The sequence below is a fragment of the Microcaecilia unicolor genome, chromosome 2 (genome assembly GCF_901765095.1).
Source record: "Microcaecilia unicolor chromosome 2, aMicUni1.1, whole genome shotgun sequence".
NCBI classification, from domain to species: Eukaryota; Metazoa; Chordata; class Amphibia; order Gymnophiona; family Siphonopidae; genus Microcaecilia; species Microcaecilia unicolor.
In genome coordinates, this window is record NC_044032.1 from 612,705,012 (window position 1) to 612,718,639 (window position 13,628).

General features: G+C 45.4%; 1 protein-coding gene across 1 annotated transcript in view; it reads right to left on the bottom strand.

Moving 5' to 3' along the window:
- The window catches only part of FHDC1 (FH2 domain containing 1), a 120,099-nt gene that overhangs the window by 16,895 nt on the left and 89,576 nt on the right, over positions 1 to 13,628 (bottom strand). The window contains exons 7-9 of the mRNA XM_030191629.1: positions 13,542 to 13,612; positions 13,328 to 13,435; positions 4,989 to 5,059 (exon numbers count right to left, since the gene is read on the bottom strand). Of these exons, the coding sequence (XP_030047489.1) occupies positions 4,989 to 5,059; positions 13,328 to 13,435; positions 13,542 to 13,612 (250 nt within the window). The remainder of the gene's footprint in view (positions 1 to 4,988; positions 5,060 to 13,327; positions 13,436 to 13,541; positions 13,613 to 13,628) is intronic.

Consider the following 13,628-nt stretch of genomic DNA (forward strand, 5'->3'; position numbering starts at 1 on the left):
CTGCTTTGGAGCTCAACATGGGGATGGTGGGTCCTCTAGTGTACCTAGGGTGGGATGGCCCACCCCAGCAGCAAGGGGATGAGCAGAACAAGAGTGCAGCTGTCAGCCCTGCTGATCCCCTGCTCTAGCACAGGAAGTTGACGTCAGAGGGGGCAGGGGACCAGCACAGCCAACAGCCGCGCACCTGCTTCGCACACACCCTTAATTGGAAGAGGGGGGGATGTGCTCCACCCAGGGAAGATGTGTGTTTGTGCTCACCCCTGGGTGCCAAATAAGGTAGGTACGCCACTGGGTGAGGTAGAATCCTGGGGGTGGGGGGACTGGGAACAGCCCCTTTGCCAAGGTGAACATAAAGCCCGTGGCTCATGTGCTGAAGTACCAAGGGAAGCTTGTGCTGTACTGAATTCCCCTTTCATGGTCATACAAATTTTTCAGCAATAAAAAAGGAGTGGGAAATAGACCAGGCTAACCAGAGACAAACGAGGAGACTTCAGTCGATTGTAAATAGTTTATTGGTGAAGACTCAACACAGTACCGTGTTTTGGCTGGTAGCCTGCATAAGGAGCCTTTAAATAACGCAACAACATCAAATGGTCAATATACATAGACACAGGAGGATGGAACAAAGTGGTCTTTAAAAAGATCTTTGTGTAGAAAATACATGGGTTCTAAAATGAGCTGACACAGCTTCAAAGAAGCTACCAGCCGAAACACGGTACTGTGTCGAGTCTTCACCAATAAACTAACTACAATCGACTAAGTCTCCTCGTTTGTGTCTGGTTAGCCTGGTCTATTTCCCACTCCTTTTTTTACTGCTGTTGCTTCGTCGTGGGATCTCGGTGTTACTCTGCCTTGGCAGACGCTCACACAAATTTTTCAGCATCTCTCTCCTTCATTGCATCTGCGCCTCACCATCAGGGCTCCATTCTGACTGTGCACCTACAATTAGGTACCTACTTTCCTTTATAGATCGCACTTAACACCAGCTATAGAGCTGGAGTTAAGTGTGTTTGTCCCAAGTGCTGGTGATACAGACATGACTTACCATGTTCTAAAAATTACACGCATAAACACGGGACTTGCCCAGTCTCAGCTTGCGTGTATAGACACTATGTAAAATATACACATATTTACAGAACAGCGCTTGGGTGGAGTTTTGGCATATACGCTGGTATTCTAATCATGTAAACCTTAGTGCCTACCTTACAGAATTACCCCACTGCGGTGGAATTCTATATATTTATGGTGCTGAACAATAGATGCTACCTCCTGGCCAAATTTTTACTACTACTACTTATCATTTCTATAGCACTACAAGACATATGCAGCATTGTACACTTGAACATGAGAAGACAGTCCCTGCTTGACCGAGCTTACAATCTAATTAGGACAGACAAACAAAAGATAAGGGAATTACTAAGGTGGGAATGATAAAATATGGGTATTGAATGAGTAAGGGTTAGGAATTAAAAGCAGCATCAAAAAGGTGGGCTTTTAGCCTAGATTTGAAGATGGCCAAAGATGGAGCTTGACGTACTGGCTCAGGGAGTCTATTCCAAGCATATGGTGCAGCAAGATAAAAGGAACGGAGTCTAGAGTTAGCGGTGGAGGAGAAAGGTGTTTGCCCTGTTTGTCTGTCCTAATTAGATTGTAAGCTCTGTCGAGCAGGGACTGTCTTTTCATGTTCAAGTGTACAGCGCTGCGTATGTCTAGTAGCGCTATAGAAATGATAAGTAGTAGTAGTATAAGAGAGATTTACCCATTTACCCAGTGAATGGAATTCCCGGGGAGGAGTGTAGGGAGAGATAAGAGTGGAGAGGTACTAAGGAGCTGCAGAGTGAATGCACTTGTCAGTCAATAAGAAGAGTTTGAACTGTATGCAGAAACGGATAGGGAGACAGCCAGAATAGTGATGTAATGGATGCAAGGAGCAGAAATGGCAGATCTACGTGAAAACACACTCATGCACCCATTTACAGAACAGCGCCTAAGTGTTCCACACAGATCTGCATGGGTGGGTCAGGGGCATTCCCTTAAAATGCAGATCTGTGCCCAACTTGCAAGCTGGGATTTACACCTGGTTTCAGTTGGTGTAACTATCCGCACAAAAAGGGTGCTGATCCAGAAACATCCATTCTAGAATACCTTTCAGTGCAGATTTTTTTTTTTTGGGTGCTGAATTTTGAGTACTATGTACTGAACCCTTTAATTCAGTGTCAATGAGATTTGTCACCCCAACCCTCCACCTCACAGCTCTTGACAGACCCTTGAAAGAAATGGTGGTGACAGCAGCAAGAACAGAACAGGGCTGAGGCCTGCAGGACTGGCTCGCTCTCAACAATCCACTGACAATTTCATGGACACTGCCTTGCGTTCTGCTTTTAAAGGAACTTTTCAACCTCAAAATACCCAACATGAGAATCCTGTAAGTAAATTATGGCACCTGTGGGCCAGTTTTACCAATACCAGACTGCTTCAGGTAGAGTACAAAATATAATCAAACATATAAACGGCGAGTGACCATACTCACTCGCAAATGCGCAGTAGAGACCTTCTCTGCCCCGCCCCCACGTCAATACGTGATGACGGGGGGGCGCAACACAGAGGGTCTGTACTGCGCATTGCTGAGGGAGGGACACCGCCGTCTAACGCTCCCCCCACCCGAGTCGCCGCCGCCACCCACCTTCTACCCGGTCGGGCCCTCGCTCCACTATTGAAACAGCGAGGGTCCGGGAACGCAGCACTGAGCTCTGCTGAGCTGCCGACATCGCCCTTCCTTCTTCTTCTCTGCCTCTGTCCCGCCCTCGACGACGTTACGTCACACAAGGGCGGGACAGGCAGAGAAGAAGAACGAAGGCTGACGTCGGCAGCTCAGCAGAGCTCAGTGCTGCGTTCCCGGACCCTCACTGTTTCAATAGCGGAGCAAGGGCCCAGCCGGGTGGAAGGTGGGTGGTGACAGCTCGGTGGGGGGGGGAGAGGGGGGGGCGCGAACTCGGAGGGGGAGGGGCAGCGGCGAACTCGGCGGTGGGGGCGGACCTTTCAACCCCCCCTTCCTGTACTAGCCCGTTTTTACGGGCTCAAAGTCTAGTATAGTTTATAAAATACATAATAAAATAAAGTCCAACTAATTAACAGAACATACCAGGTGGAATTCTGCCTGTGACTCTACACAGTGACCTAAAGCCAGTGCTTTTTTTGTGTCGGTATGCACCGGTATGGCATGCCGGCACCTTTTTTCCCCCCGGCGAGTCCTGCACCCTTCCTCTCACTCCCATAACTTACTACTACGCCAGACTTGGCAGCGCGAATGGTGCAGGCGATTGAGAGAGGCTGACAGCGTCGGAGCTTCCCTTTGCGAGTCCCGCCTATGTTGTTTCAACTTCCTGTTTCCGCATAGGTGGGACTCGCAGAGGGACGCTCCGATGCTGCCAGCCTCTCTCAATCGCTGCACCGTTCGCACTGCTGAGTCCGACGCTGGCAGCCTTTCTATCGCTTCGCTGGCAGGCAGTGGAGAAGGATGGGCTGGGGGAAGAAGAATCGCTAGACATGGATGGGAGGGGAGGGCAAGGGGCAGGGAAGAATCGCTGGACATGGATGGCAGGGGAGGACAGGGGGCAGAGAAGAATCGCTGGACATGGATGGCAGGGGAGGACAGGGGGCAGAGAAGAATCGCTGGACATGGATGGCAGGGAAGGACAGGGGGCAGAGAAGAATCACTGGACATGGATGGGTGGGGAGGACAGGGGACAGAGGAGAATCACTGGACATGGGAGGGGAGAGAGGAGACATGCTGCACATGGATGGGAGGGCAGGGAAGAGATGAGAAATGCTGGAAATGGATGGAGAGGAGAGCAGGAGATAGAGGAGAATTGCTGGACATGGATGGATGGAGGGGTTAGCGGGGAGAGAGGAGAAATGCTGGACTTGGATGCAGGAAAGGGAATTATTGCTTTATATGGATACAGGGGAGGGAAGAGAGAAGAAGTGCTGGACATGGATGGAGGGGAGGAAAGAAAAAAAGAAGAAGATGCACATGGATGGAGATGAGGGAAAGGGACGAGAAGAGAAAAACTGCACATGGATGGAGAAAATAGGCAAAAGCTGGATACACGTTATACCTCCTCCAGTCAATTCCATGGAGGAGGATCCAGCTTTTACTTATGGATGTATGGCAAGAAATGAAGAAGAAAGGAGGAAAGTAAAGAAATAAATGGAAAGGAAGCCATGGAAATGGAGATAAGAGAACAGATAGAGAGCACCAGAATCAGAGACTAGGACCAATATGGATAGAAAAACAAAGTCATCAGACAACAAAGGTATTAAAAATCATTTTACTTTCATTTTAGTGTTTGAAATATGTCCAATTTGAGAATTTACATCTGCTGTCTTATTTTGCACTGGGTATACTGGAGCTGTAACAGCTTACAGAAATTATTTATAATGAAAAAAATCATGTTATTTTTTTCTCCTATACCAGTATAATATTTTCAATGATGTCTGTTTATATGCGCCATGGCTGGTATAAGGGGTGTGGCTAATGTGGGTGTGGCTATCATAGGGATGGAGCCATATGTGGTGACCCCCGCCTATAATGAGTACCGGCACCTTTTTTTCTACAAAAAAAGCACTGCCTAAAGCTATTGGCAAACATACACAAAAAGCTGGGATTTTCATATTGGGGCCAGTTCACGAGATGGGGAGAATAATAATGAGAGGGGAAACTCAGGTGTAATACCAGAAAACATTTCTCCACAGGAAGAATGGTGAAAGCTCTTCCCAGGGAGGTGGTGGAGACACAAAGTATAGAATCCAAGACACTGAATAAGTAGAGGATCTCCAGTTTCAATTAAAACAAAAGAGAAAGGCAGAGGATCAGCTGAGTTTTATGGCACTGCACCAGTAAGTGAACTGGGCAAACTAGCTAGGCCTTATCTGATGTCAATAACCCTGGTTTTATGAATATCATGTAAACAAAGCTGTTCACTTGCCTGGCAGCCTCACGGACATGCTGCAGTTTGTCAGAAAAGTTTAGCAGGGCGGCATCTTTTTTCTGGGCTTCCTGGAATAAATGAATCAAATGACATTAGTTATTAAACATCTCTCAGCAATAGAAAGAAAAACCATCTTACAGTACTCAAAGGACACTTTCCACAAAAAGCGAGAGCTCTTCTAAATCAACCTAAGGCCTATTTTGCTTATGAAATACAGGTTATAAACAAGTGACAGGTACTTCAGGTACTAGTTAAGCAAATTTTATTTTTTGGTGGTGGGGGGGGGGGGGGGGGGTGCTTTCAAAAATTGCCCTAGTTTTGTATGCAAGTGTATATAAATAAAATAAGAGACAAAGTTTAATATTTAAAAGGTACAATAACCAGTGACTTGTTTTTCTTGCAGGAGTGCTCTGGGCTTATAAGGAAAGGGACTTGATATACCGCCTTTCTGTGGTTATAATCAAAGTGATTTATATATTATATATAGGTACTTATTTTGAACCTGGGGCAATGGAAAGTTAAGTGACTTGCCCAGAGTCACAAAGAGCTGCAGTGGGAATCAAACCCAGTTCCCCAGGTTCTCAGGCCACTGCACTAACCATTAGGCTACTTGCTTAACTACCAATCTTAAAACTCTTTCCACTTTACCATTTTCTAAATTAACCACCCCACCCCCAAAGAATAAATAGTCCTCTAAGGATATTTAGCCATCAGAACGGTGGGGACTGACTGAATCTGTGTGCTCCAACTATTCGTGGGACAGGAAAAGCAGTGCATAATCCCTTGTACTGTCCCACCACCATACTCAACAACTCTTCAAGAGGGATGAGCAGGGGGGAGTGGGGTTGATGAGCTAAATCAGGCTCCGTGCAAACTGGGCCATTGGTACCAACGGCAGTCTTCTCAATAATGCAGACACCTCTCTACTGGGACATAGATTCATAAACCCTGGTCCACAAAATTATCTACGGCGAAGTCCCATGCTACATGACAGACCTCATAGATCTACCAACCAGAAACACAACCAGATCATCGCGAACATACCTAAACCTCCACTACCCAAACTGCAAAGGACTCAAATACAAAGCAACCTATGCATCCAGCTTCTCCTATATAAGCACACAACTATGGAACTCACTGCCAAAAGCTGTGAAAACAACCTACGGCCATCTAAACTTCAGCAAATCACTAAAAACCAACCTGTTCAAAAAGGCATACCCTACTGACCTAACATAAATGCCTACACTCTGCAACACAGCAAAACCAAAGCTCGTAATGGACACTATATAACCCTCTGCTCTCTTCGACCCCATTGTGCCTGAACCTTAATCGACCACAACATCACCATGTATTTGTTTCTCTACCGGACTTGAACGTCTTTACGGTACTATGTAAACCACGTTGAGCCTGCAAATAGGTGGGAAAATGTGGGATACAAATGTAACAAATAAATAAATATCACTCATTTCACATAAGAAAATGGCCAGCCAATTGCAATGACCTAGAGTTTACTGCTACTTCCGGACTTGCAACTCCATCTGAATTGGCAAACCGCTAGAGAGGCTGAGACTCTACTCACCTCTATTCTAAAGGAGCTACATCAATACAATACCACAAGTTTATCTTAAATGAACTAAGCTACCCACAAACAACAACAACAAAGCTCCTGGCTGCCCCTCTCTCTCAAAATTACTCTCCTCCAATGGCGTTATCCGCTTTTTTCTTTGGAACTTAATCCTTGGCGAGAACCTTGAACCAATTCCCTGAATCCTGTGGTCTCCTGAGGAGTATTCCCAGTAGTACTAACCATAGCATATAGAGCTGGAAGGTACAAGTCTGCATTATTAATAGCTGAAAGTGATATTTGATGAGTGCTGCTTCTAAACACAGTATTTTAACAGCCACAAAAGGGAAATCAACTTCTCTCCAGCTGCCATCCAGTTCCCATATTTTCAATACATGCAAACTCTGAATGGTACACATACATTTACATTTCATCTTGGCAGGCCTATAACAATTCTGTGGCTCTGAACATGGAAGCATTTGCATGTTTTTGATAAACTGCATGCAAGAAAACCCAAAGCATACCATCTTTACAGCAACCCTTGCACAAGAAGGGCCAACTTAACCACTACACTGACAATGGGGCTGCCTAGGACAGCAGCTTCTGGGAGGCAGCGAAGAGCGGCTGCAGTCAAAGCAAAACAATAGGTGCTGACAGTCAAACCCAAAGAACTATCAGTGCATGTTTTTACCTGTGTGAAGGGTGGGTATTTTCAATTAGGCCTTTTACCCAATGATGGGGTTGTTTTACTAAAGCTTAGCTTGAGTTACCTGTAGCAAGGCCCATAGGAATAAAATGGGCCCTGCTGCAGATAACTCGAGCTAAGCTTTAGTAAAAGACCCCCTAGGAAGGTAAAATGAAAAACAAGGTTGAATATGTATGAGGTATGATACCTAGTGATTTGTTTTAGTACAGAACTGTTCTGGGCTTAGAGAGTTTATCAAAATCTTAAAAGAGTCAAAGTTGATTGAGAGAGTACAAGACTGAAGGTTCGAGTTGGATACCCAATACCCTTCCACCAGTCCTACCTACAAGAAATAGTGCTTCACTTCTTTAAAAAAAAAAAAAAAAGAATTCAATTTGAAGAGTAAAAGAAATCCATAAAGGGCAGGTTGTACAGGGGAAGGTGGTAACATCTGGTGAACTGCATTCTGGGAATGGTCCTCCACAGGGGATACTACCCTTTCAACCCAAACTTAGCAAAATTAAGATCTGTGAAGCTACTTGAAAAATATAGATTGAAAAGTTAAAAATTTGCCCTTGTTTAGTATGCTGTTACCTTTTTATTATAGGTTTTGGCGAGTTAGAATTTTTTTTTCAATTTTATGAAATGTTTATTGAAAAAACTACAAAATACAAAGCAAGTAACAGTGCTTACAAGAAACTAGGTGATTCAAGAACAGGACTAATACCAAAACCCCCACCCACATGAGAAACCTGCATATAAGGGTACCCAGTCAGTGGCACGTACGAGACCCTCCTACTGTAAATCTGCAATGGATTTAATACATCACTCTAGGGTAACCAGGTCCTTCACAAACCGTAGCCTGTGCAAGTAAGTTCTAGAGGAACCAGGACCCAAGTCCCTATTGCCCTCCAGAGGCAATAATACAGTCGAGCATGGTGACATCTAAGCTCACTTGCAAATCAAGTTCCACACTTGTTGCACAGATTTCAACACTGGATGGTGTCGAGATGAAAGGAGCCGATAAGATCTCTGTACAACAAATGCACTGGAGCCACAAGCTGAGACTCCAAAGCACAAGGTGTAAAAAAGTGTGTGTCTTTAATCCAGTTTACTAGGTGACGCATCAAACAGACCACATTGTACTTGCGAAGATTCAGCCCAGAGGTCTGGAAAGTTGTAACAAAGTGGTCCGTGGTTTCTTATTCCAAAGAAATTTACACAATAAGGTCTGAAATTTTGCAATGTCTCTGTCAAAAACATGGGAAAAGTCTGTAAGACAAAGCCACTTTGGGAACAATACCATCTTGTATAATGCAATATACCCTTGCAGGTTTAAAGGTAATGTAGTCCATAAAGTGAGAATATCTACTGATTTATGCATCAGATAGATAAATTTTGCCTTATAAGTGTCACTCATACGAACTGTGAGGTAGACCCTCAAGTACTTCAGCTGATGATCCACTTTCTTAACAGGAAAAGTCCCTGAACAATCTAACTAATCACACCCACCCAAAGGCATTGCCTCCGACTTATCCAAAATCAGCAGAAAGTCAGAGGCAATCCCATGTTGGAGGATAAAATGCAACATCCGTTTCATGGAAGAGTATGGCTGAGAAAATTAAAAGAAGACCAGAAAAAACATACATTTAATGGATTCCCTCCCCATCAGAAGACCCTGGACTTCTGCATCCTCTCTCAGCTTAATTAACAAAGGCTCTAATGCTAGAACAAACAGTAATGGGGATAGGGGACACCCCTGCCTCATCCGTCTAACCACGGGGAAAAAATTAGAAAGAAGCCCACTGACACTATCAGCTGATGCAGAATTATGATATAACAGTTTAAGCATCTCAATAAAAAGGGACCTCCCCCAACCATACCTCTCCAGAAGTTGAAACAAGTAAGGTCAGTGGACACAATCAAAAGCCTTTTGGGTATATTAAGCTTACTAGTAACTCGGGGATCCCTCGAATGGCACAATGACTCATCACTGCCAAGGCTCATCATACATTCTGAACAGCCTGCCTATTTTGGACGAACCGCACCTGATTTGTGTGTACCTCCCCTGGGAGAAACTGTGCCAAATATGAAGCTAGAATCTTAACAAAAAAATTGAATTCAGATTTTATTAGCGAAATTGGGCAATAAAATTCTAATAAGGATTGAGTTTTACCAGGTTTAGGCAACACAACAGTTACAGAACGATTTGCATATTCAGGTAAAAAGCATGCTGCTCTACTACTCACTGGAAATTAGCCTCCAAGGGCAGCAACACCTGATCTTGCAAGAGTTTATAAAACTCAGCCGTAAAACCATCAGGTCCTGGATCCTTGGATAGGGAGGCTTTTTTAATGGCAGCCAAGATATATGCTGAAATAGGCTCCCCAAAGGACTGAATTGCCTCCTTCCCAAATTCAGATAACTCAACAAATGCTACATAATCCTCATTAGCCTCCCTAGTACTTCCCTACTTTGATAAAATGATAAAAAATATTTGCTAAACGCAGTTAAAATATGCAAGTGGTCTGTGATGGTCTCCCCCTCACACACTAAACTTCTACAAAATCTTGGGCCTTGCCATGAGTGGACCAAATGAGCCAATAGCTTACCCGTACGATTACCATATCTATAGAGCTTATGGTGGTAATACAGGTAAGATCTTGTCACTTTCTCATGGATTTTTGAAATCAAAGCCACCCTGGTGGCCTGCAAGTTCTTTTGAGCTTCTTTTGTCCCCATCCAGAGCCACTGAACTTTACAGGGCTCAGTTTGACACTCCAAATATAACAATTTCTTAGCAGCCTGTTTCCGTTTACGAGCTACATAGGCTGTTGTCCCCCCCCCCCCCCCCCCCACACACACACAAGACTGTTTTAGCCTTTTCCCAAAACAACACTGCATCACTCATGTGCCCAGCATTGTCTTCAATATAATGATTCCACTTATCCACCAAAAATTCCTTAAAATGTGGGTCTCTAAACAAATAAGAGGGAAAGTGCCAGCTGGGAACCCTCCTCCTCCACCACTTGAAAACTGTGCCACTCCGCACTTATCACTGCATGGTCTGAAATGGTGGGGAGCCCTATATCGCACCAAGACACCCGATCAAACCACCTTGATGGTACAAACATAATCAATATGTGACATAGTAATGAGCTCTAGCCACATTAGTGAAATCCTTATCCAGTGGATGAAATACCCGCAAAGAGTATACAAGGTCTAATACCCTGCAAAAGCACTGCAGTCCATGAGCAGACCTAGAGGCCCCCAGGGGGACTCAGCCTGGTCCATCTGAGGATCCATAACAGCATTAAAGCCTCCCCAAACCACTAGCGGCTTATGCAACTAGGGGCTGCAGACTTTACCCAATTTCTGAAAAGAGATAGGGTCAAAAACATTTGGTGCATATACATTGAGCAACACCAGCACAGCACTCCGAGTATGCAAATGTACAAACAAGTAACGACCTGTGCTTTTTCCACAAGTTGCACTGTATAAGAGGGATGCTTGCTAAGCAAAATAGCTCCCCCCCCAGCACTATGAGTAGTATCCACAGCAAAAAGGACCTCCCCCACCCATACCCCTACGTAATTTAAGATGCTCCCACTCAGAGATGGATCTCCTGGAGACAGGATATATATGCAGCTTTTGGGTTTTTTTTTAAATTCTGTAAAATTCTGAATCGCTTAATTGGGGAATTAATACCCACTACATTCTAAGAACCAATATTGAAAGAGGTCATTCCCAACTAAAACAATGGATGCTAGACCACCAGCATATCTCACTAAAAACAATGGAAGCTCAGATGTCCAGCCCTCACCCAGGACCCCAAAGCACTAACTGCCCAAAAAACCTAAGTATGAAAGATTCCCTAGCCAAACTACCCACTAGAGCACACATACCCCTGCCCTAACTGCCCCACCTTCTTAAATCATACCTACAGAAACTAACTCCTCCACCTACCTTAACCCCTGTAATCCTCTCTGAGTCATGTCACATGTAATGCCCAATCCCTCCAGAAAAACAAACAAACCCTATCTAATGTCTCTATGAGCTCCCCACTCAAGTCCAGCTCCCTAACACACTCTTCACCCCTGAATTAAAACAACCCCCCCTGCCGAAGGCTCCCTAATAGCAACTCTCCAAATGAACAGCTCTCCCTGGGGAAAGTGCAATTTCCACTTATACCACCCAACAAGCAGCATTCCAAATGAATAGTATGTGCTCAATATAACACTACATGACTTTCTTACCAATCAAAATAAAGCACAAACCCAACAATCCAACAGCCCCCTTACAGGCAGTTGCAGTGTCCACAGTATTCAGAGGACATTACCCTGAACAGCTGCCTGCCTAGTCCGGGACCAACTTTGTACTCCAAAGATTCCCCTGCAGTCACTTGGGAGATTCATCACCCCGTCAGGAGCATTTAGTTGGGCCAAAAAAGCTGATGCATCCTCCAGTTTTTCAAAAAGTTTTACTTGGCCCTTGTGATTCATCTGGAGTGTCACAGGATAAAGTGGAGCAAATCTGATCCGCCGTTCAAACAGCGCCACACAGATCAACACAAATACCCAGAACTGTGCTTGCACAGTAGCTGAAATAATCCTGAAAACAAAGGATTTTTTTTTTTTATTTTGGTATGCTAACTGCTTGCCAGCCTGGATGGCACTCATAACTGCATGCTTGTGGGCAAAATTAAGTACCTGACAGATGACCAGCCTGGGGTGACCTCTCTCAGGCCTTCGTTGTCCCATCTGATGCACCCTCTCCATGTGAAACAATCTGGCCTGGTTTCCCAGCTGCAGCTCCATCAGCTACTATGTTTCCAAAAAGCCACGGCGCTCCCCTTGCAGCACGGACTCTGGGAGCCCGATTAGGCACAAATTATTATGGTGCAATCTGTTTTCTAAAGTCTTCTAATTTTTGTTCCAGCACCAGAATCGTTTTTTGCAGGGATTCCTGGGTACGCACCATGCCTTGAGTGTGACCCTCCAGAGAGATTCTACACTACTGACGTTCAGTCAGCTCCAATTCAACAGTTTCGATGTGATCATGGGCCTCCTCCGCACTGTCATAGATCCTCTAGAGCTTTTTGTCAAGGCCTGCTTCTATGGCTGCAATGACTTCCGTTACTATCTGGGTAGTCTACTTGGAACCAACGGACAAGCCTCCTGGGCAGGATGTGGGTACCATTTTGGACACCATATCAGGTATGTCCTGGTCTATCTTTAGCACCTTTGGCGTTTTGCTGGCTCAGTCCACTAGTTCCCTGGTGTGGACAGTCATGCACAATTGGTTAGAGAACCTCAGTGCACAAACATTTTTTGGCAAGAGTCTGTATCAGCAGACTTTTAGCAGGTTTTGGCACGGTTCGTCAGAGCTCAGCTCAGTTGCTGCCCTGAAGCATCACGCAATGTGACTCAGGCGGGTTAGAAATTTTAAAATACATAAAAATTGGGGGGGGGGGGGGGACACACAAATGTGGTGAACAATTCCTGAAGGTACCTCAATAGCACTACCACCTTGAATAAAGTCCTTTTCGCTCTGTGTCAGTAACCCAGTGGGATAATAGAACAAAACACTTTGCCTTCTCATCCCTGGAGCCTTTCATGCAGCACAAGTGTCAGAAATGTATTGCAGGCCTTCCACCCCCGAGGTGGCTCTAGGCATGTTTCTTAAGCATTAACTGCAGTGCAAGACTTTGTAGAGATCTGCACGATCCACAGAGGGACAGAGCACACTGGATGCTTGAGCCAGGGCTGGCGTTAGATAAGCAGGGGCCCTGGGCAGAAACTGGAAAGGGGGCCCCAGAGGCCACCTGCAAGCTATGCCTCCTTCAGCTTCAGGCAGGCTTGGGTCCTCCTGTGGCATTGAGGGCTCAGGGCAACTGCCCTGTTTGCCACCCCCTAACACCGGACCTGGCTTGAACACACCAAGCTGTTCCAACAAGTAAGGTGTACGTATCAGAGGTTTTGCTCCTGCATCTGTTCCAAGGACTCGTCTCTCCCTCCCTCCAATTACTGACTTTATGCACAAGAGTCAGTATCTAACCGATACCCACAGATGGCTGTCTCTCCTTACCAGAGCCACAAAGTGTAGCAGGTTCATGCCAGGCTTGTTTGCCTTGGTGTCTGCCAACTTCAGCAGTGACGAGAGCTTGAAGCCAACAGCATTGCCAACAAGGCCTCCCTAAAGAGAAACAAGAAGTGAGAGCAGGGTCAGTCAGCCAGCCAGAAGAGTGAAGTGGAGGGGGTGGGGGGAAACGTACCAGGTCCTGGTAATGGAATTGGCTTACCGCGTTCATGATATTCCCAGCCTGTAGGACCAAGTAGAGTATGGAATGCAGCTGCTCACATGACATCAACTCTGTTAGGAGAAAGTG